The 24304-nt window shown below is 39.0% G+C and overlaps 1 protein-coding gene across 1 annotated transcript in view; it reads right to left on the minus strand.

The window, feature by feature from the left end:
- adgrl1a (adhesion G protein-coupled receptor L1a) overlaps nucleotides 1-24304 on the minus strand; it is a 96462-nt gene that overhangs the window by 47031 nt on the left and 25127 nt on the right. Inside the window, exons 4-8 of the mRNA XM_073829298.1 lie at nucleotides 21473-21487; nucleotides 4606-4813; nucleotides 4037-4301; nucleotides 3533-3860; nucleotides 2684-2986 (exon numbers count right to left, since the gene is read on the minus strand). Of these exons, the coding sequence (XP_073685399.1) occupies nucleotides 2684-2986; nucleotides 3533-3860; nucleotides 4037-4301; nucleotides 4606-4813; nucleotides 21473-21487 (1119 nt within the window). The remainder of the gene's footprint in view (nucleotides 1-2683; nucleotides 2987-3532; nucleotides 3861-4036; nucleotides 4302-4605; nucleotides 4814-21472; nucleotides 21488-24304) is intronic.

Consider the following 24304-nt stretch of genomic DNA (forward strand, 5'->3'; position numbering starts at 1 on the left):
ACACACACTACCAGTCAGCATAAAATCCACAAACATACGCTCATACTTATCACTGGGTCTACATATAAATCTTTTAAACAAATTGCTTTTATTTAAATGGGTCTACATATAATTCTTTGCAAATTTTTATTTAAATACTTTTTTGTGGGAAAAATGGATAAGTTACAGCGAAAAACTGAACAAATGACCAGAGTACCTGTAAATTTCAATACTCTTTAAGAACCATCCCAGGATGCACCTCATTAAGGTGGTTGAGAATAACTAATGCTGTAATCAAGGCGAAGTGAGGCGACACTGAAGAAGCAAGAATTAAGACAGTCTTGATTTATTTCTTCTTTTTTGGGGGCACTACATAATTCCCATGCCCCCATTTCTGTATTTCGCAGTTTTCAAGATTTTTATATAAGTTTTACTATTTTCATAAAAAAAATAAAGAAACAGTTTGCAAAACTCTTGACTGACAGAGTATAAAAAAGTCAGAAAAAAATAGGTTAATTATTTGTTAAAAAAAGTAAAAAGTTGTATTTTATAATACAAATATACGTATCATATATACATACATATATATATATATATATATATATATATATATATATATATATATATATATCAATCACATCTAATACAAATATCAGATTATATAATGATTTTATGGTAACACTTTACAAAAGGTTCATTAGTTAACTACATTAATTAAGAAACTAAGAATGAACAATATTTCTACAGCATTTGTTAATCTTAGTGTTAATTTTATCATTTACTAATGCATTTTCACAAGTTGTGTATGTTAACATTAGTTGAACAAACATAAACAAACAATAAATGACATTAACACTAACATTAACAAAGATTAATAAACAGTGTAATAAATGTACTGTTTGTTGTTCGTTCATGTTTGTTAACACATTAACTAATGTTAACAAATGACACCTTATTGTAAAATGTTACTGGTTATTTATTTATGAATAATAAATAGTATCTATAATAATATGTAATTTTTGAAAAAAAATGTTAAATTTTTATTCTGTTGATTTTTTTTCTGATTTGGATTTTCTATGCAGGCACTGTCTCCCTTACCTCCTTGGAGAAAAAATATGATATATCCAAACAGAAGTGCACACATAAATTCATAGCAAATATACCAAAAACCAACTAACTTTTCAACTTTTTCAACTCAGTGCTAGAGAATAAGATATAAAGAACTCAAAGCTTCAGTGTGAAACCTACCACCGAAAACACTTTTTTTCTGTGGAAATGAGATTGCTGACACATGAACGCCATCGCACACTCTTGCACACACTTGTGTAAGATCACACACCAGGCATGGCCATCCCATCAGCGCCTCTGAACGCTGAGAAAACACCTCGAGGGAGACACCTTCTGCCACTCCTCATTTTCAGTTAAGTTGGGCTGTTTAGTTAGCCGAGTTCACAGAGAGGACAGCATGCTGGGATCAAACAAACGGCAGGCTTTTTCAGCAACCACAACACAAATAGCTCCAAAGAAGAGAGGGAGAAAGAGTGACAGAGAGAGAAGAAGAGCTATAGAGGAGTGAAGCAGCACTACAGCAGCTACAGCGAGATCAGAGCCACTGGGAGATTTCCTTCCCTCTTTCTCGCGCTCTCTCTCTCTCAGCCGCTGTCTGCTTTTCTCTCTTCTCCACTCCTTCATCCACAATAGATTGGCTTTGAAGGATCTGCCAGGATTCACCAATTAAAGCCGCTGCTAATTTAGCTTGTCTGTCATTTTAGTGATGGAAAAAAGGTGACAGAAGAAAGACAGCGTTTTGTCGGTGGCTTGGAGAGAGAGATGCTAACAGAGGGAGGAAACACTTTTCTCCCATGACAAGAAAGACGCATTTGATGCAGCGGTTGTAAGGAGAAATGTGTGTGTGTGTGTGTGGGGGGGGGGGGGGGGGGGTGATGTTGTTGTCTGTAGACTGTCTAGCGGCTCATTTTTTAATTCAGCAGTTTTGCAGGGCTAACCCATGCTGAGTTTGAAGATCACTCTTTCATTTGCAAAGGACTGCCTTTTATCTATGACTCCCAAGAGGACCTGCCAGCTGGAGAGAATATAGAGATGAGGAAGAAAAGGAAGCAAGCTCTCCACACAAAGAAATGGGCGTATACACATAAATGTGTACATGAACCCAGTGGCATACACAGCACAGGTAAACCAAACACAACACAACACAACACAACACAACACAACACAACACAACACAACACAACACAACACAACACAACACAACACACAATTCTATGAAAAGCTGTCTCAACAAACATTGTGTGACCTTTATGTCATAAACATCACGCACCCTTCCTTCCTGTAAAGTTGTGATTCCCTCTGCCACTACATCATGTTGTAATCAAGAGCAACACACTAAAATGTCAAGCAGCACTGACACAATTTGCTATAATGTTTACACCCCGGCAGATATCTGTGCAGCTATCAGTTGACAGGAAAAAAATGATTGAATTTCCAGCAAAAATAACTATATTGTGATGCATACTGTTACCTCGAGGATTTAAGTTGTACCACCCATCTCTTGCGTCAAACAATAAATCATTTCTATGCTACGGCAATCAGAGTTCTTGAATTTGCTAGACACAATTTTGATTTCTCAAAGTCAAACTGATCATTTCAAAACATCTATACAAAACACCCCATCACTGTCACTCACCCAGTGATCCTTTAGGGCACGGCCTGTCTACAGTCTCCCCCCTTTGGGTGGCAGGCCACTGAACCCCTCTGGCTACTCTGGCTTCGCACACCTGGAGCTCAGGACCCTGTGGTGGGACACGGAAGGGTCTGCGAGTCACCGGCACAGTGGCGGTGATAGGTCGCAGGTCCGGTGCCTTGTTGATGGCCCCTATCGGGTGCGCAGTTGGGGGCAGAGGTCGCATGGTTGAAGGGATGGAGCTGGACGTGACAGGTCTTGCTGCGGTGGTGGTGCTGCTGCTCATCTGGGTGGTGACAAGCGGACCTGAGAGCAAGAGGACAGACGGGAATGCAAAGAAAATTGAAACCAGATAACAAGAGCGTAAAAGGCAGAGAAGCAGATTCAGAACACCTACAGAGTCAGCGAGAATGTTGGCGGATGTTTGACGAAGATGAAAAAAGAAGACAAAATAGAAGAAAGTAAAACCTAAACGTTTGATGTGTCTTGCAAAAGGAATATGAGAAAGTTGGTAAGGAGATAACTAAAGCAGCAGGAGCATTTGCTAGACTTTAATGCATGACTATACGTTCCCACAGTCCCCCTGAGAACTGGATAGAGCGAAATACAGAAGGAGAAAGAGAGAGAGAGACAGACAGACAGTGAATGTTCATGGCAAGAAGATGAGAATGAATAATTGATTAGAAATCTTTTTCTGATCTGACAAAACGCTAATGACCACTGCTAATTAAACCATAAAGACAATGTATTGAAGACACAGAGGGGAACACTAACAGAACGTTGACACTTAACAGATCAAACTGTCTGTTAGCCTCCGCCTCCCACTGATCTCGCTCTTTCTCTGTCACTTACCAGCAGTGGGATCCGGTGGGCCAAACTCTAGGGGGTAGCGCAGCACATTGTAGTTATTCCAGACATAAAGTTGATTGTCTCGTGGGTTGTAGTCCACAGAGGACACATACTGGTAGGGGTTGGGGAAAGGGATGTGGACGGGCTCTTCTCGTGCTCGGTTGGTGTTGTACGCATACAGCACCAGATCTCCACCCGCTTCGCTGTCGTCATCCTGATAAACAGAGCGGACAGCATATAGAACACCACACGCCATGAAAGCATTGGACGCCAGTCGCTTATCAAAGCTAGTCTCCCAGGTTCCCTCGAAGCGCAGGGTGTAGGGGTTAACCTGAAAGATAGCGAGAGAAAGGGGTTCGGATTTCAACTATGCTCCTATGATACAATAAAATAACTTGATTACTCCACAATTCTGGAAAATGGTGATCCTTAAAATGTAACCAAAGTTCCAATCCAATCTCAGCTGAAATCCAATAGCTTTAAATTGCACTGTTCAGTGGCACTGACCTGGCTGACCACCAGTCGTCCGTTGTTGGCCTCAGTAGCGTAGATGACCCATAAACCATTTTCATCCACAGCAAGGTCAATATCAGACTTGCCCCCCCAGCGGTACGGTGAGGTGTCATGATAGTTGGCATTATTGACTATGGCTTCTCCACTCTTGATACGTGTGCGCAAGTCGTATTTCACAATGTTGCGTGTGCGTTCCTTGTTGTAAAAAACAGCACCATCATACACAACAAAACCTGTTCCATCCACACGATTTGGCAGCCTGTAGGAGAAGAGTGCGATATTTCAGATGACTTGCTGTTAACGTAACTTTCAACATTAAGATCTAAAACTAAATCAGGATTCTACACTCCTACATACCTGCCAAGGAATTATACCTAGAATCAGTATGCTCAGTATGTTTAATTCGACATCAAGAAACTCAAGAACCCTTCTTAAGAATTCAATCATAAAAAAATCTGAGTTTTGAAAAAACTAAACAAAACAAAAAACATTATTTTGTAGATTGTACACATCTGTGGTTAGATGGTTACTGGTTCTAGACCCAAGATGTGATCCTCACTCACTTGTAAGTGGTCGTGGCTCGGTTCTGCTTGAAGTCTTCCCATGAAGCATACTCGTACAGCATGTCTGTGCGGTACGGAGTCCAGGGCATGACGTAAAGACGGTCACCAGACTGCAGGGGATCCTTACACCATGCCCCCGACTGATGCTCCGCCTCCTGCAGCAAACTTGCTGCCTGCACCCTTAATAGAGTCCCAGGACATACAAAGACTGGAGATGTGGGAGAGAGAGAGGAAGAAAGAAAGAAAGAGAAAGAGAGAGAAAGAAAGGGAGAGATGAAATAACAAGGAGGGGACAGCAAGAATGTACAGAATGATGGTGTAATAGGATTAAAAAGAGGAGAAATTTGACAAATAGAGAAATGGGGGATAAAGAAAGAAGGGGAATTGGTGGGAGGCCGTGAGGGACGATAATGTGAAAGAGAATGAGGCAGCAAGAAAGAGGAAGAGAGAGGGAGAGAGAAATGGGAGAGAGGACATGAGATAAATGACCATTCTTCTAATGAAAGAGTGTTAATGTTCATTAGTCAAGTATCTGCACACTGGACTAGAGGCTGGTGAGGGGAGATGACACAATCCTGGCTGCTGGTACTCATATATTGCTGGGAATAATTTTTTAAACCCTGCCACACATCAACTTCTGATGCTAACTGATTTTTTACATTGTTTCTAGATTAACTGATCATTTTTGTCATTAATTTGTTTGAGCTGGCCTAGACACTCACACTTCTAGCTGGTGTACCTGGTTTTGAGCATCTTTGTCAAGTTGGTCAGAGCTGGTAGACCACTTTGGAATTGCAGCAAGCCAGTTAACCTGTTCCACAAACCAGCGGGGAAACAAGGTTTTGATGCTAATTGATTTTGAATTGTTCAAGCTGGACCAAGTTGGTTGTTAGCTGGTTGAAGCTGGTCTAGATGTTCAGCTTAGTGTTTCCCAACCCTAATTCCAGAGTATCCCCAAAAGTACCGTATTTTCTGAACCATAAGGCAAACCAGATTATAAGGCGCAGTCTCAATTACGGGGTCTATTTCTGTACTTAACCCATACATAAGGTGCACCGTATTATAAGGTGCATGCTAAAACAATCGGTCTACAAAAAAGGTAACGGAAGCAAAACAGTGAGTTTAGTTGAACTATATTCTACTATTTAACAATACACTTGCATTATTTTTAATCAATCTTCTCCCACAAATCCATCAAAGTCCTCATCTTCTGTGTCTGAATTCAACAGCTGGGCAATTTTGCCATCAAACATGCCGGGTTCTCGCTCATCATTGTCGAAGTCAGCCTAGCAAACAAATGTTAAGCGTAATGTTCTCTGATTGGTTTATCACTGCCAGCATACGTACTGTACGTATTACGTCCCTGTGTCAGCGGGAAATGGTCTGACAGTCAGTCAAGCGGAGCACTTACCAAAGTCGCACAACATTTTTACAGATTTTGGAACTCAGTGCACACATAAGGTGCACCAGATTATTAGGCGCACGACCGATTTTTGAGAAAATTTAAGGCTCTTAGGTGCGCCTTATAGTACGGAAAATACGGTATGTATTTTCATTGTCTCCATTATCTAACACATTTATTTTAGGTCTTGAAGTTTCTGCTAACAAGCTGATGAGTTTAATCAGGTGTATTGAACTACAGAGACCTACGAAATGTGCAATGTTAGGGGTAGCCCATGACCAGAGTTGGGAAACTGTAATTTAGCAAATGAACCATCATCTTGAAGGATGATGGACAAGGAAGTTAGACATGGTAGACCAGGGGTATAAAGCTCAGTTCCTGGAGGGCCACAGACCTTCAGAGTTTACCTTTAACCCTAATTAAATGCATGTGATCCAGCTAATCAAATCCTTCAGGAAACTACAGTACATGGTGTGTCTGTTTGAGCAGTATTGAAACTAAACTCTGCAGAGCTGTGGCATTCCAGGAACTGAGCTTTGCACCCCAGTGGTAGAGCATTTTATTTCTGCAACAAACCAGCTTGACCACCTTTAGCTGGCACGGCATTGAATTTCCAGCAGGGTTTTCTTACATCAACGGCCCTGTCCCAAATGGTACCCGCTGTCCTCCTTTGAGTATACACATGAACATATGGGCTGTTGGGTAATAGTGCACTGGGAAGTCCACACCAGTGCATACAGGGTCTGCAAATGTATGCATCGAGTACACCTAGCTACCACAAAGGGAGCACTCATGGTGACCCTTTTGAAATTTAAAATGACCAATGGGATACCCTATTATATCTAGGAAACTCATGAGGGCCACAATACCACAAGTGAACCTTAAAAGTGTGCCATTTGAGACACAGTCTCTATTTAAAGTTGGTGTTTGTTCCGCCACAAAGCACAGCTGTAATGTCAAAATGTGTTTTGGGTGTTGAATAAGGATGAATGTTAGGATGCCAGTCATGTACGAAACAACTGCAGTGCTCAACTTTTATCTGCTAGGAGTACTTGATCAAGACACACACTCATACACACACCAATCTCTATCTCTGTACTCTGAAGGAGGTCGTTCACCTGGGATTGGTGTGAATTAGCTGGCTGATGCAGTTTCTCACTCCTAGACTGAGAGGGCATGGGGACCTGAGAGAATATATCTACTGCTGGGGGGTATGGGGAAAGGTAACTGGAGGTGTCTATGGAAAGAGAAAGCAGACATCATCAGCACTATGCCGTCACAGGGGACAGCTGTGAGCATGTGCGGATGGTGAGGACATCTCATGGGGGGAAATAAGCTAGTGGGGTTTTCCTGCCATTGGCTATGTGTGTCCCAGACAGCCAATACTTACTGCTGCTACATACAGTACATACACAAATACACCAAAAATGAGTGTGAGTGAAGCCAAACTAAAAGACTTTTTGTAATTAGTAAATGATACACCAGCACACAGAGACACACATCTATGAACACCATATTAGAGATAATTGTTATAATTTGGTCGATAGCTATAGAAATCCCTTCAGGTTAAGATAAATGAGTTATGAACCTATCAAGTGCAGTCTACATCCTGAAGGAACAGTACAATTCCTTCATAATAAAGTAGAAGAAATAAGTACTAATTCTACATAGAAATGCCCTACAGAGAAAAACAGTATAACTTCACCCGCATATCTCTTGAATGCTAATCTCAGTAAATGATGCTAGTGTGCTAGTAATCCCACCATGCTTTCAAACTAACTTGACCAGCATTACTGTCTTGGGCAGTTGGATTCACTAGAAATATAATGTACTGTAGTTTCAATAGCCTCACCAACTGGTAAACTGGCCATGGTCCAAGGTAGAGTAGATTAGTTTCCCAACCCTGTTCCTGTAGGTGAACTGACAGCACACATTTTGGAAGCCTCCGTAATCAGAGTTGGAGTCTTGGAGTCTCTAAAGAGCTGATGAGGAACAGTTTGAAAATGTCTACTGTTCGTGTACCTACAGGAATAGGTTTTGAAACACTGCTTTGGTCAAGCAAGCTGGTCAAACTGGATTTGGTTGATGAACAGCACTGCCAGTCAGACAACAGATGATAAATATCCTTCAATATTGGATGGTAAAGCTGGTTATTGAAGCATGGTAATTATTTTCCTGTTACAAAAACATATTTTACAAGTTCGCCTGCCCATCCAGTCTGGATGGCTAACGGAAAACAAATTTGGTTTGCTGTCCTCAATGGAGGCTTGAATTCGAGGATCAGCTTTAGCTCCGAGTTCAACCTCCCATTGGGGTACTACCTAGAGCAGGGATGGGCAACTTCGGTCCTGGAGGGCCACTATCCCACAGAGTTTAGCTCTAACCCTAATCAAAGAAGTGTCCAATTAGGGTTGGAGCTAATCTCTGCAGGACAGTGGCCTTCCAGGACCGAAATTGCCCATCCCCTTACCTAGAGTGAGAATAACAGAAATAGAGGAGGAGATGATTAGGCTCCTCCCGGACACACGTTGGGAACTTCATTAAGATGGGATGGCCTCAACCAGTTTTACTAGCTCAACTATTTTGATCAAAGAGCTTCACTGGAAAGATCAAAATGGTCATCCAGCTCCACCAGCCAAGTTCTGCGGTTAGACAGTACGATTATGCTTATCTTAATGCTAGCATTAACCAGCATAAACCATCATGCTTTGGGCAGCAAAGTAGTCTAAATTTCAATATTTTTCTACAGGTTTGTTTACGAGAGACTCAAGTACAGACACAATCCTCTTCCATTCTCATTTAGACTACTTACACCATTTGTCACTGAAAAAATGACAAAATGGAATAAACAAATCTCCCATCATGCAACGACAAAAAACATCTCTGAGCTAAAGAATATTAATAGACTCATCTAAGGACAGGGAGGCAGTGCTTTCCTGAGAGGAGCGGCAACACACTGTATTGACCTGTTCTATATGGGTGACCCATAAAACAAAGAACGAGCACCCTGAGTTTCAAAAGAAATTGGGACAAACGCACACCACCCGACACACACGCGCACATGCTTTCCCCAAACAGTCACGTGTACATTCGCTGAACAGAACAGCTAGGACGGGTTGTTCCTATAGAGCGTGGGAAGTAATGTTTGAGCCTCGCACCCCAGGCTGAAAACTCCATACCGTGTCACAGGGTTAAAGCTTTCTTTATGCAGTATTAATGCAAGGGGCTGTAATCTAGGTTACACTTAGAAAAGCTCCCGGAAGCCCGTCCAAGTGTCTGATCAACTACATGGAGGACAATATAAGCAGCTCGCCCACAAACACACACATGCTGCACCAACCCCAGCTGCTTCGCTGTCAGCGCTCAAGCGATTGCTGTCCACAAACAGCTCAGCGTGCCCTAATTTAAGATAAAGACTGTGGCGCTCTCTCTCATAGTCTTTGTAGACCAGAGCTCTCTATTTCCTGATGCTATTAGGGATGTAAAGAAGGGCTTATTATAGTGAATATGATAATTACAGGGGCTCGAGATAGGATATGTGTGGGACCTTTTAGTCCACAGAAACACACACTCCCACACACACAGTGTGACCTGGGAGAATTCATTAAACCTGACCTGTGCTCTCTTGCAGCTCTGTTCCCTACCGTATACTGAGCTCTGGCTCACACTTTTCTAAAACAAGAATTTTTATAACAGTCCAACCAAACTATTGGAAAAATGGCCAACATACAGTGTGCAATTATCCTTGTCAATCTACAGGCTGAGGTCACTAAACCACTCTCACCTCGATACCTTGTGGTGTTCACTGCAAAAACAATGTCCTGGTAAGTCACACTTACCCAGGACTGAAACCAACTCCCTACTGTTTTTAAACCCTGAGTTAGAAGTGAATTAGCACCTCCACCTCTATCAAACACTAAACAAACCCAACCAGGCTAGGCTTCCGTGTGCTTCCATTCATAGCGCTAATGAGCTTTTATCACTCAAATATTTACCTACACACAGGTCTTTCATTCAAATTAAACTTGTTTCAAGTCTCTATTACTGTCGCTATTACCTCAGGATATAAACTATTGTGTCTTGTGTCTCACTTGCGTCTCATAGAAAGCAATTTGATGAAATGGAAACGTATGTTTAGGGTTTCAACTTTTCACTTGAACAGAAGACCTCAGAAATCTTGCAAAGTTAAAAATGAATTCAAACATTTCTCATCCAGTACCTCAAAGTTATCAAAAGAGCTGTCTGTGTGGATTACGTGCAAACTGTAGTCCATTACCGATTATAGATTACACTATGAAACGTAGATTGTAATGTAATCTAGATTATTCATTTGTGACCCTGGACCACAAAGTCTTAAGTAGCACAGGTATATTTGTGGCAATAGCCAAAAATACATTGTATAGGTCAAAATTATCAATTTTTTTTTTATGCCAAAAATCATTAGGATGTTAAGTAAAGATCCATGCTTCATGAAGATATTTTGTAAATTTCCTACCATAAATATATCAAAACTTATTTTTTTGATTAGTAATATGCATTGCTACTTCGTTTAGACAACTTTAAAGGCTCAGTATTTTGATTTTTTTTTTTTCAAATAGTTGTTATCTCAGCCAAATACTATCCAATTCTAACAAACCATACATCAATGGAAAGCTTTTTTAGTCATTAAATCTCAATTTCATCCTCAACTGATCCTTATGACTGGTTTTGTGGTCCAGGGTCACATTTTAGGTAATGTATTCTGACTACTTTTTAGATCACTTTTTTAATCTAACTTTTAAACTTATCATTTTGATATAGAAAACCAAAGAGAAACAAAATCTATTTTATTTTTTGATATCAACATCATAAAATGCATTAAACATTACATTAAATCAGGGCTTTCCAAACTGGTCTTAATGTAAGAACTGTAGAGGGTTTGAGAGTTGATAAAAAGCTAAGAGTTAATTGAATCATAAAAATGTTAAATCAATTATTTAAACCCTTGAACTATAAAAATAGAATTATATTTAATTTAATTTGCTTACCAGCATGCCAATGTATCCATTAAGCAACACTTAACTGTAAACATGCAAATGTGCTGTTAAATTATTGAAATATTAACTTGTTAGACTGCCAAAAACGTTGGGTATCCTTTGCGAGGATCACAAATTTACGGCCATTTTATATTGTGAATATAGGTGAAGCTAAAGGGAGTGACACAGTAGGATTTTAATAGAGAAAAAGAAGAATTAGACTCATTAAATTAACAATGATTTACTGCCATTGTGTGAATAATATGTAATCCATAAATAACTGTAATATGATTATGAGGATTTTAAAATGTAATTTACTCTAAGTACTTGATTTTTGGAATCTGATTATGCAATCCAGATTACATGTAATCGGTTACTACTTAGCTCTGGTTATCAACATTCATTTTCAGCTTTATACTGATACTCTTATATTCTAGGAGAAACATTTAAAAGAAAATCCATAACTGAAACTTACAGTTAAAAATCGAAAAAATTAAACTTCTGCCATCATTTATTCACCCTCATGAGAAAATTAGATATTCTGAATGATGTTGGACACCAAACCTTTAAAACTTTGGTGGCCTTTAACTTCTACTGTTTAAGAATATATAAATAAATAAAATAGTAAAAATATTCTTCAATGTTACAAGATGAAAGCTAGTCATACAGTTTTGGAACTATCCCTATCCAAGTTTCTGTTTTAGGTAATAACTATCCCTAACCAGTCTCTTGAGCTATGAAAAAGTGAACTCTCAGAAATAAAACTTTTCTCTGTCTGCAATATCAGATATAGCACTCAGGTACGAACTCAAAATCAACTCCAATATTTCTCAATACCTCCACTTCCAATTTTAGTGGAAACATTCAAGACAAGTTGATATAAATCAGAGAACTCAATTAATCCTCCTGAGGCATGAGGGAAAAAAAAAACTGAGCAGTAAATGTTCTTCTAGGAAGACAGCAAAGTCTGCGATCAAAAATCAGATATATGATTTCAACATACAATTCTAAGATAAACGTTTCACATTAATGTTCTTTCTGAAACTAAGGAGAGGCGATGCTACTGTCACATTAGTAATAAATCTCCTCAGCGCTCTGAGCAGGATGGCCAGCCTCTGATATATGAATTATTAAACTCATGAATAATTATTCACAATCTTTATGGACAATATTTGAGACTAAAAAAACCAAGGGCGAAAAGCAGCTTTGGTCAAGGCAGAATCTACAAATGAAGGAGGCAAATGTACTACATCCACAACTGCGTGTAGTCAGGTGTGTGTGCATTTGTATAAGAGTCAGGGCTCCTTCAGGCCTTCCCGGCGTGGCGTCTAACTGTCTGGCCTTACTGCTGAGAACATGCTGCTTAATTGAATCCTACACCTGTTACTGGCAGGTACAAAGTGCTGCCAACAGGGGGCAGAGCTCTGTGTGACACTGGGCATCCTCTTCAAAGCTAAATTGGTCATTGTGTGCTTATTTACGTCAGCAAGAGTGTTAAGCATGTGGATGAGCATCAGTGTGTTTTTAAAAGAGAGAGAGAGACAGATGTAGAGAGAAAGGTAGGTGTAAAATATTTCCGTTTTGTGCATCTGAATGCGAGCGAGAAAGAGAGAAAGACAGTTAAAGGTTGTTGGAAGTGTTGCTGTGTGCTTGGAAGCAAAGACAGGGATGAAAAAGGGGTCGAAGGTTATTCCTGTGAAATGAGAATTAGGATTGAGTTAATCTGATAAAGACTAGAGGGGCTCCCAGATTGTCTCCTGGACAGCAAGGGGTTAGCAGCAAGACAGAAACATGTGCTACGTTAAGTCCACGTACATATACACGCAAACACACACACAAAAAGACTCACCTCTCACCTCAATAACATCCACATCCTTTAAAAACACATACTGTATCCAAGTTCACACACAAATACATGGGCAAAAAGTACAAAAAGCCTACCTATATTTTAACACTTATAATCATTATTCCAAGATACACAAATGTTGCTACTCCTATCATTACGAGGACTTTCCATATATGTAATGATGTCCTACATTATGAGGACATTTTTGACGTCACCAGTACATTGCTAAATAGTTGCTAGGGTGTTCAAAGTGGCTTTTCGCTGTTATTCTGGGTGGCTTAGTTTAACTAAAATTACTATTCTGTCACCATTCACTCCCCCTCATGTCGTTCCAAATCTGTATGGCTTTCTACATGCTATGTCATAAATGAGGATATTTTGAAAAATGTCACACTGTCTTTTTGAACATACAAAGAGGTCAATGAAGTCCTTTTTAAAGTGTATTCCATTGTGTTCTGCAGTAGATAGAAAATTGTAAGGGTTTGGAACAACATATGAGTGCGAGTAAATGATGACAGTAAATGCTTAGGCTTTTTTGATCCCTAAAAATAGCTTGGGTTCTTATCTAGTCTATGTGACATTTTCACCTGATTTAATGTCCTATTTTGTGCCAATTTTACATGTTTCCATCACTAGTATAAAAAAAAAAAAACATGAAGTAACCTTTAAATACACATCTTTATAAAATCTAAATGCTCTTTTTTAAATAGCACACCTCTATGGAAGCCCGTTTCCGCTACTGAATAAAAAATAAAAAGGTAATTGTGACTTTTTACCTCACAATTCTTACCTTTTTTCATACAATTGTGTTTACATCTCACAATTCTGACTTTTTTCCCCTCAGAATTAATAGATATAAACTTAAAGAATAAAGGAAGTAAGTCAGAATTGTGTTATATAAACTCACAATTGCAAGTTATAAAGTCAGAATTGCAAGATATAGGCCCGGTTACACAGACAGGGTTTAGACTAAGCCAGGATTAGGCCATAGATCAATTAGGACATTTAAGTAATTTTTATAAACATGCTTAGAAACAAAACATTACTGGTGTGCATCTTAAAACAAAAAAAGGCACTGATATATTTTTAAGATCAGTCAGTGCAAGTGTATTTCAGTTGAAACAGCTCAGACTTACATTTTAATCTAGGACTAGGCTTAAACCCTGTCCCTGTCTGTGAAACCGGGGGTTAAACTAACAATTTTGACTTTTTTTTTTTTTTTTTTTCCAGAATTGCGAGTTATGGACAGAATTGCGAGACAAACTGCCACTTCTAAGAAAATACAGTTGCAATTCTGAGAAATAAAGTCAAAATTGTGAGATATAAACTCGCAATACTAAGAAAAAGTCTTAATTATGAGCAATTCTGACTTTGTAACATAAAATTGCGAGTTAAGTCGGAATTGTGACATTTAAACTCACAATTCTGAGAACATATCAGTCTTTTCCCCTCAAAACTGGATGTTTTAACTCGCAATTGCGAGTTTATATCTCACGATTCTGAGAAAAAAAGTCACAATTGCAAGATACAAACTCGAAATTGTGAGAAAAAAGATTTGATCTCTTATATAGAAAAGAGTTTATATCTCACAATTCTGACTTTATAACACAAAATGTAAAGTTATAAAGTCAGAATTACGAGATAAAATCTAGTAATTCTAAGAAATGAAGTCAGAATTGTCAGATATAAACTCAATTGCGAGTTATAAAGACAGAATTGCAAGATATACCTGTAAACTCAGAATTCTGACTTTATTTTTCAGAATTGCATGATATAAACTCGCAATTGTGACTTTTAAAGTCAGAATTGCGAGACAAACTGGCAATTCTGAAAAATTAAGTCGCAATTCAGAGAAATAAAGTCAAAATTGTGAGACATAAACTCGCAATTCTGAGAAAAAAAGCTGAATTACGAGTTTATATCTTGCAATTGTGACTTTCTCAGAAATGCGATTTTATATCTCGCAATTCTGACTTTATAACACAAAATCGCAGTTAAGTCAGAATTGTGAGATATAAACTCCGAGCAATTCTGAGAACAAACCAGCCTTCTCCCCCCCCCCCCCTTAAAACTGGATGTTAGAACTCCCAATTGTGTTTATATCTCACGATTCTGAGAAAAAGTCACAATTGCAAGATACAAATTCGCAATTGTGAGTAAAAATTCAGAATTGCTAGTTTTTGTCTCATAATTTTGACTTTATAACTCGCAACTGTGAGTTAATATCTCACAATTCTAACTTTATAACATGCAGTTTCAAGTTTATATTTCAGAATTCTGAGAAAAAAGTGAGAAATAAAAAGCCACAGTTACCTTTTTTTATGCAGTGGTGGAAATGGCCTTCCATACACCTCTGTTATTTTTGCAAATTATTAATTTATACCCCAAAAAATAAAAATCTGTCATCATTTATTTTTTCCTTATGTCATTCTAAATCTATACTTACTTTCTTATGTATGTAAAACATGAAATAAGAAACTGCATTTTTTTGTCCATGCAAAGCAAGTCAGTGGTTACCCCAACTGCTTGATTACTACCATTTTTCTAAATATCTTTTGTGTAGTCATACAGATTTGAAACAACAGATTTGAAAGTGTGAATAAAATAATGACAGAGTTTCTTTTTTGGATGAACAATCCCTTAAAATGCTTGTTCAAATCACGACCCCCAAGTATGAGCAATAAAACTGGCGATGTTTGCTTTAACAAGAAGCACTAATAAAAAACAGCCAGGGATGCCACTAGCATGCGTGCATTTGATTATGTGTGAATCTACGAGTTTAAAAATACCTTGAGCTGCATTAGGACTCACTATGCTGTGTTAGTGTGGCTGTCATAGCGACTGTACACCTGAGGGATGTGTGTTCACGCTGAAAAGGACAACAACGTACAGATACATTTTTCTTTTCTGTGCTCACCCTCGATCACGTTCTGTCCTCTGGGCCTGCTCTCCCAGCCTTGTTGTCTGTCCAGAACGGTCTATCTGTGTCTGAATTACATCACATTACACCCTCATTGAGATTCGTGACCACCTGCACACGCTTCGGCTCTTTAGCTTTAACAACACACACACACACACACACACACACACACACACACACACACACACACACACACACACACACACACACACACACACACACACACACACACACACAATCGGCTATCTCTTACTGCCCAGTCGAGCGGCTGCCCAGGTCATGTGACAATGTGTGTGTGGAGTATACTTGATATGTTGCCTTGTTTGAGAAGGATAGTTAATCCAAAAATGAAAATTCTGTCATCATTTATTCACATTCATGTCGAAAACAATGGTGTTGTCTTTCCCTAAAACTAAAATTACTGAAAAACCATTTCTGATAACTGAAATAAAATGAAAAATGAAAAACTTAAATAAAAATAAATCAATAAATACATACAAAAACTAGAAATGTTGCCTTGAAAATTAAACAAATAAATTTAGATTGCAGTAAAAATACTGAAACACAAAGATTACAATGCAAATTAAAAACAAAATAAAGCTATTTCAAAATATCAGTTATTACTATAATATAGTGAATGGGGACCAGTGGAAAGCCAATGGTCACCATTCAGTTTCATTTGGAGAAGAGAAGCTTGGACATTCTGCTAGATCACTCCTTTTTTTATTTTTAGCTGAACTATCTCTTTAACACTGGCTCAGTGGTGAAAAACAGTGTGCATATCTGTATGTGTGTGTGGTGTCTCAAACAAACACAAACCCTGAGCACAACAGCATTGAGGCACTTCCCACGATTCCATAATCAGACAATTAATCGATCCTTAAACCAACGAGTGGTAATAAACAAAGACTGGGCGAGTGGGTGGTCAAGACAATGTTGTTAATGAAAATAATTGTTAACTGTTAATGAAATAGATAGAGGATAGAGGAAATAATTAGCAGCAGAGCGAGAGGACAGATAAAGCGGCGGAGGAAGGGGAAGGGAGGGGGGCCGGCTGTCCGCTGTGGCATGATTGCAGGTAAGAACATTGAAATGTAGGGCAGAACTCTCACAACACTCGCCAACAGCACCATGGGGAGGAAACAAAATGGAGGACCGACATCCAAGATGTGTAAACTGATGTCAGTATCAGCGGAGTGGAAGATTCACACTGAGGTGCAGGTCTCAGAACAGGTTTAGTACTCATTCCCACAAGACATTCCCACAAAAACAGAGGTGCACACACACACAGGAAATACACATGAGAAGAATATGGGCACGAAGTGACAGCTTTGCTCTGTTCCAACCACTAGGTGAGCTGCCTATCTAGATGACATTTTACAAAGCGTTTTTGTCAGAATCCATTGGTACGAGCTCTATGAAAATTTTCAGAGATGGTGGGTGGAATCGAGAGAATTGTCAATTGTGTCAGGGTTTATTTTGCGATAATGATCAGCTTACTGTACATTATTCAGCTAATTACATTGCTACTTACTAAATAAATCAATAAATGGATGTTAAGTATTGACTACGAAGTGCTATGAGAATCAGTTTTCTTGGGAAACAGTTAATTATTCAGTTTAGCATCATTATATAAAAATATCTGAACTTAGAATGTCACAATTGACCAATCCGAGTTTAGTATTATGGGGACCTAAGTCTAAGTGTTTTATTTAGAGCTGTACAGCATTCAAAAAATGCTAATGGTAAACTGTGTTGGTATGTGTGAGTGAGTGTTAATGCATGACCACACTGGACACCGTGTTCATTTCCATTCATATGCATGCGTATGTGAGTGAGTGGGAATGCTATCAAATGCAAAGGAGGTTTGCTGCGAACCAAAGTTCAAGTTTCTTAACCTCTGATCAGCCAATTGGTATAACAAAAAGGCGTTTAACCAACAGAGGATCTAAAGTCACAAATTGACCTCTTGGCTCGATACACAGAATACAAACTTCAAAGTTTAATGGTAATGTGAAAGTGGGGAAGATTTTAACGTTTTGAATTTAATAGTATTTGCAGTTTATAAATTATTTAAAACAGAAGCCCGAGAGCATGACATTACACCCTGTTGGCCGTATTCATGGTGGGGTCCGAAATAATTTTGCATACTTAAGATCTTTTGTAGCTTTTAGTTCCTGTTTGTTAGCTTTGAGAGTACCATTCAAAAGTTTGAGGTTATAGGTTTAGTATAATGTAAGTCATGTTTCTTACTGAACTGAACTATTTGAACTTAACTGAGCTGGATGAATTTAATGATGAACTGCCTTAAACTGAAAATTGATTGTTTACTGTTATCCTTTTGCATTATTGACGTGCTATTGTCCTATTTAAGACTGTAACGTGGCTTTGACACAACCTGTATTTTAAAAGCGCTATATAAATAAAGGTGACTTGACTTGACTGAAATATGTAGTACAAAAACTCATGAAAGATTTACGTTATTTAGAAAAACGTTTTTTGTTGTTGTTGTTGTTTTATACATATTTTGGACTATGGGGGTGCCATTTTTTTTCGATAAAGTGAAATGGTTGCACTCGTTAACCTACTGGTGCTACCTGTTACAATTTTTACTGCAACACAACTTGGAATACACAGTTTCAGTACTGATATGATGACCACATACTGAAAGAGCTTACAGGTGGTGATGGATACAAGTGTTGGCTTAAACCAAAAGCTGTACCATTGATTTTTTCCCCCACATAGAGTCTAAACGCCTTCAGTGGCAGTGGTGTTATGACAAGCGTTAACATGTTTACATCCTGCCAGGATGGCATCTAGCATTTCTTGTCTCTGCCATTTGTAAGCTCTTTCAGTAGTTGTGGTCTACTAAAAGCCTCAAAGGCACCAGGGCTAAAGTGGAGAGAACAAAGATGCCGAGTTTTATTCATCCATAGGCAACTTTACATTCTTTCCTCTTTTTGTAACTAGGAAAGCAGTGAAAACTCACATTGCTTCTCTTATTGCCCTTTGACTGGAAATTACAACCAAAAGTTGCACAATGTGGCACTGTATCAGTATTTTATTTTATCCAAGTTGTGTTGTGGCAAAAATAGCAACAGGAAGCACCAGTAGCTCACTGAGCACAACCATTTAAAGGGATAGCTCACCCAAAAATGAAAATGTAATGTTTATCTGCTTACCCCCAGGGCATCCAAGATGTAGGTGACTTTGTTTCTTTAGTAGAACACAAACAAAGATTTTTAACTCAACCCGTTGCAGTGTGTCAGCCATATATCACGGCTTTGAGAGTTAAAAAACATACACAGACAAAACCAAATTAAACCCTGCGGCTTGTGACGATACATTGAAGTCTTAAGACACTAAACAATCGGTCTGTGCAAGAAATTGAACAGTATTTATATAATTTTTTACCTCTGGTCCACCACAATGTTCAACTGTCCTGAGCGCGTTCACAACAGCCGGCACGTGATAAAGAGCATGCAACCATTACTTCAGAGGTAAAAAAATGACATAAATAATGTTTAGTTTCTTGCACAGACCAATTGTTTTGTGGGTTAAGACCTCAATGTATTTAAATAGGTTTTGTCTGTGTATGTTTTTTTTGACTCTCAAAGCCATGGGTCCCTTTGACTGCCATTATATGACTGAGAGACCGCAACGGTTTAAGTTAAAAATCTTCGTTTGTGTTCTACTGAAGAAACAAAGTCACCTAAGGATGACCTGGGGGTAAGCAGATAAATATCAAATATTTATTTTTGGGTGAACTATCCCTTTAACGTCATCTAAATAATGGTGCCCCCATGGTCTAAAATATGTATGAAAACAATGTGGATTTTTTTAAAAGACGTAAATCTTTAATGGGTTTTCTACTACATATTTCAGTAAGCAACGAATTATGTTTATGGCTGTGAGATAATGCCAAGGCTATAGGTTATTTAAAAAAAGTGATGAGCCTTTCCATATGCCCTGCCCTGACTTTCTGTTTCAACAGGAAAGAAGGAAAACTGCACTTTTAAGCCATTTTATAGGGTCTTTAAGGCCTAGTATGACGACTTTCTCACTACAGTCACTGCCTATGTAGAGAGCATATCAAATCTGTCACTTAGCCTTGGCAGATAGCCGGCTGTGAGTATCAACGAGACAGCTCACTAGGGTTTGGAACAGATCGTTCAAATCATATAGCCAGCTGTAGATGATATGAGGCTGAATTATGCCCGGTTCAAGCTCAGTTCAGGTCTTGCAAAAGTTTGAAACTGAATACTCAAGAGACTGGCAAGAGGATCAAGTACGGCAGCCCCGAATCTCCGTGATTGGCTGGCTGAACCGAATCAGGCTGCGAGCTGATTGGCACCACGGAGAGAGGCCGCGTGAGTGGAACTGGCTCTGCCTAACAAAGCAGCCATCTTACAGAGATGCCAACTGCCACCGTACCCTCCCCTTTGGACATGTGCGGACACACCACGGGGAGGGAGCGACTGCTACAGACGCCACTGAGCAGCGTCCAAAAGCAGACAAACAAAACAGAAGGGATTAAAAAGAAGAATGACGCCACTGGCAGATGACAAATTAGAGAGGAGGGACCAGAGGAAGTGTGGGGAGGGGGATCTGAGGTAGTCTCAGAAAACCTGCGGCTGCTTTTGATGAACACATGAGAATTTGGAAGGATATCAACCGAGAGATGAAAAAGAGAGAAAACGTGACATGGCGAAAAAAGAGAAAGCTTGTAAAGAGAGACACTGAAGCACCTGGAAATGGGAGAGAGCATTTGGCAGGGGGTCGGGCAGTTACCAGCTCTACAAATTGTTACTCTAATCCAAAATAACGTACAGAGAAAACACAAGGGTTATCCTGAAGGAAGGAAGGAAGTAAGGAAGGTAGGTAGGAAGGAAGGAAGACATAAACAAAAAAGGTCTGAAAGTAAAAAAAAGGTCTCAAACAGTATGGAGGAGTCGCTTTGGATCTGGAAGGACAGATACAAAATTAATCGCAAACAATAGAGAAATGAATAAATGATGGAGCGTGAAAGAGGGTGGAATTGCACAGATGGGTGCGCGTGTCGGCGGAGGATATGGGTTTAGTGGGAGAAATGACTTCCTGTCCAACAGAAAAGTAGAGCGGAAGAGCGCTCGGCGTAAAGTGGCTCGTGCGAGTGCGTGAGAGAGAAAGAATAGAGAGCGTGCACGCGTGCATGTGCCGCATTTAGTCGGCGAGCGTGTTTCCCTTGGGGTAGAAGTGATCAGATTAAAGGATGGTTATTAATTTCTCAAATAGACTTAATTGGAACTTTTAGCAGGACAGCTGGTGAAGATCTGCTGTTTTTCCTCAAGTGAGAGTTGCGTGCGTGTGTGCGCGTTCGATACGCATGCATGAGGTCTTCTGTGCACAGGGATTAGTGCGTGGATGCAGGACCGAACGTATGATGGCGCGTGTCGGTGTTATCTGAAACAAGAACCAAATCTGGAAGGAGGTTCGGTTATAAGCCAGAGAAAGGAAGAGAGTAAACGAGAGAGAGAGAGAGAAAGAGAGAAGGAGGGATATAAACATCAAACATGAGCACTACACAAGGTGCTGGGTTAGGAGAGGGGGATGAGGGAAGGAAAGGAAACGGAAGAGGAAGGGGAGGGAGGAGGAGGAGGGCGGGCAGGGCGAGCTGTGGTTTTTATGTTCATTGTGGTCTTTACCTTTTTGGTCCACTTCTATTCAAGCATCGGAAAAAAGAGAGAGAAGACAGAGAGAGCAAAAGAAAGAGCGAAAGAGAGAGAGAGAGAGAGTGAAGATAATGAAAGAAAAACAGGTGCAGGAAAAAAGAGAAAATTGAGATTAAATAAAAGGCTATCCTTTCTCAAATCATGGCATTCTGTCAGTGTGATGTAGGCTCTTTACAGAGAGAATGACTCGAGTGAGTAATGAGAGGGGAGAATGGCCTCAACTGCTTTCACAAAGTTTCGCGAAACCCCTTCCATTCTTCCTGTCACATGACACACGTACACTTCCCCCCAGTCACACGCACTCCGCCCCCTCCGCTTCCCCTCCTTCGCCCCCTCTCCCCTCCATCCGTTTGTCATTCCTCTATCCATGTTACTGCATCCTTGGGCTGCTGTGAGAGAGAGAACATGATGCATGTTCGAAATGGCATAGCACGCATACTAGTTTTGCAGTATACTGTGTGGGGTATGCAAATTTTTCACCTGAAATAGCTGCATGGCCTGGCTCATTTGCTGGAGGAGTGTGCAACAGAGCACACTGTGTGGAATAATGTATTCCATAATGCAATGCGCTGGACTTGACTGTCTATATTTAGGCCCAAAATGCGCAAGTATGTGGATGTAAATGCTTCTATTATGCAAGTTCTGTTTCATTTGTCATGTGTTGAGAAATGTGTCAGGTTGCAATTCATAATGCCTTGCCACAAGGGTGAATTATTGTGAGCATTTTTTAGGCCCAAAATGTACAATGAAGAGATATGTCAAGGGAAATGCTTTTAGTACGCAAGTTTTATTTAATTTGTCACACATTGCGAAATGTGTTGGGTTGAAATTGATAATGAAATGTAACAGAACTTGTTAGCATTGCCACAAGGCTGTGCTATAGTGAACATTTTTAGGTCCAAAATGTGATAAAAGTATGTAAAGACAAATGCTTCCAGTATGCAGGATCTTATTTGTCATGCATTGTGAAATGTGTCAGGTTGCAATTTACAATACAATGCAAGTTTTTAGCATTGCTACAAGGTTGTTATAGCGAACAATTTTAGGCCCAAATTGTGCAATGCACAAGTACGTCAATGCAAATGTTTCAAGTACGCAAGTACTGTTTATTTGTCGTACATTGCGAAATGTGTCAGGTTGCAATTCATAACACAACGCAAGTTCTTAGCAGTGCTACAAGGTTGTGCTATAGCAAAATATTTTATGTCCAAATGGTACAATGCACAAGTATGTGAATGAAAATATTTTAAGTACGCAACTTCAATTTAAATTTAAATAGTCACACATTGCGAAATGTGTCAGTTCATAACGCAATTCATAATGCAACACAAGTTCTTGGATTTGCTAAAAGGTTGTGTTATAGCGAACAATTTTAGGCCCAAATTGTGCAATGCACAAGTCATGCAAATGTTTTAGTACTGTTTATTTGTTGTACACTGCAAAATGTGTCAGGTTGCAATTTATAATACAACGCAAGTTCTTGTTACAGCGAAAAATTTTAGGCCAAAATTGTACAATGCACAACCATGTGAATGCAAATGTGTCAAGTATGCAAGTTCTATTTAATTTGTTGTGCATTGCTAAATGTTTCAGGCTTTAATTCATAATGCAATGCAAAGTTTCTCATAATTGCTACAAGGTTATGTTATCGCAAACAATTTTAGGCCCAAATTGTACAATGCGCAAGTATGTGAATGCAAATGTTTCAATTAAGCAAGTTTTATTAACTTCACTGCAAAATGTGTCGGGTTGCAAATCATAATTCAACGCAAGTTCTTAGCATTGCCACAAGGCTGTTATAGCGAAAAATAAAACAGAATAGGAATTCTTGCATTACAAATGCAACATGAATTCTTAGCATTGCCACAAAGTTGTGTTATAGCAAACCATTTTTAGGCCCAAATTGTACAACGCACAAGTATGTGAATGCAAATGTGTCAAATATGCAAGTTCTTTTTAATTATTTGCTCATTGCAAAGAGTGTGAGGTTGCAATCGATAATACAATGCAAGTTCTTAGCATTGCCACAAGGTTGTTATAGCAAACAATTTTAGGCCCAAATTGTACAAAGCACAAGTATGTGAATGCAAATATTTCAAGTACGCAACTTTCATTAAATTTTTTGCACATTGAGAAAAGTGTCATTGCTAAGCAAAAAGCAAATTCTTAGCATTACCAAAAGGTTGTTATAGTGAACAATTTTAGACCCAAATTGTACAATGCACGTCAATGCAAATGTTTCAAGTACGCAAGTACTATTTATTTGTCGTACATTGCGAAATGTGTCAGGTTGCAATTTATAATACAATGTAAGTTCTTAGCATTTCCACAAGGTTGTTATAGCGTTGAATTTTAAGCCAATTTATTAATTCTTAACGCAACGCATATTCTTTTAATTGCTACAAGGTTGTGTTATAGCGAACAATTTTAGCCCCAAATTGTACAATGCAAATGTATGTGAATGCAAATGTTTCAAGCATGCAAGCTTTATTAAATTTGTTGCACATTGAAAATGTGTCAGGTTGAAATTGATAATACAACACAAGTTCTTAGAATTGCTACAAGGTTGTTATAGCGAACAATTTTAGGCCCAAATTGTACAATGCACGTCAATGCAAATGTTTCATGTATGCAAGTAATATTTGTTTGTCGTACATTGAAAAATGTGTCAGGTTGCAATTTATAATACAATGCAAGTTCTTAGCATTTCCACAAGGTTGTTACAGCAAACAATTTATGGCCAAAATGGTACAATTCACAAGCATATGAATGCAAATGTGTCATGTATGCAAGTTCTATTTAATT

This window comes from Garra rufa, chromosome 1, assembly GCF_049309525.1.
Source record: "Garra rufa chromosome 1, GarRuf1.0, whole genome shotgun sequence".
In the NCBI taxonomy this organism is placed as follows: Eukaryota; Metazoa; Chordata; class Actinopteri; order Cypriniformes; family Cyprinidae; genus Garra; species Garra rufa.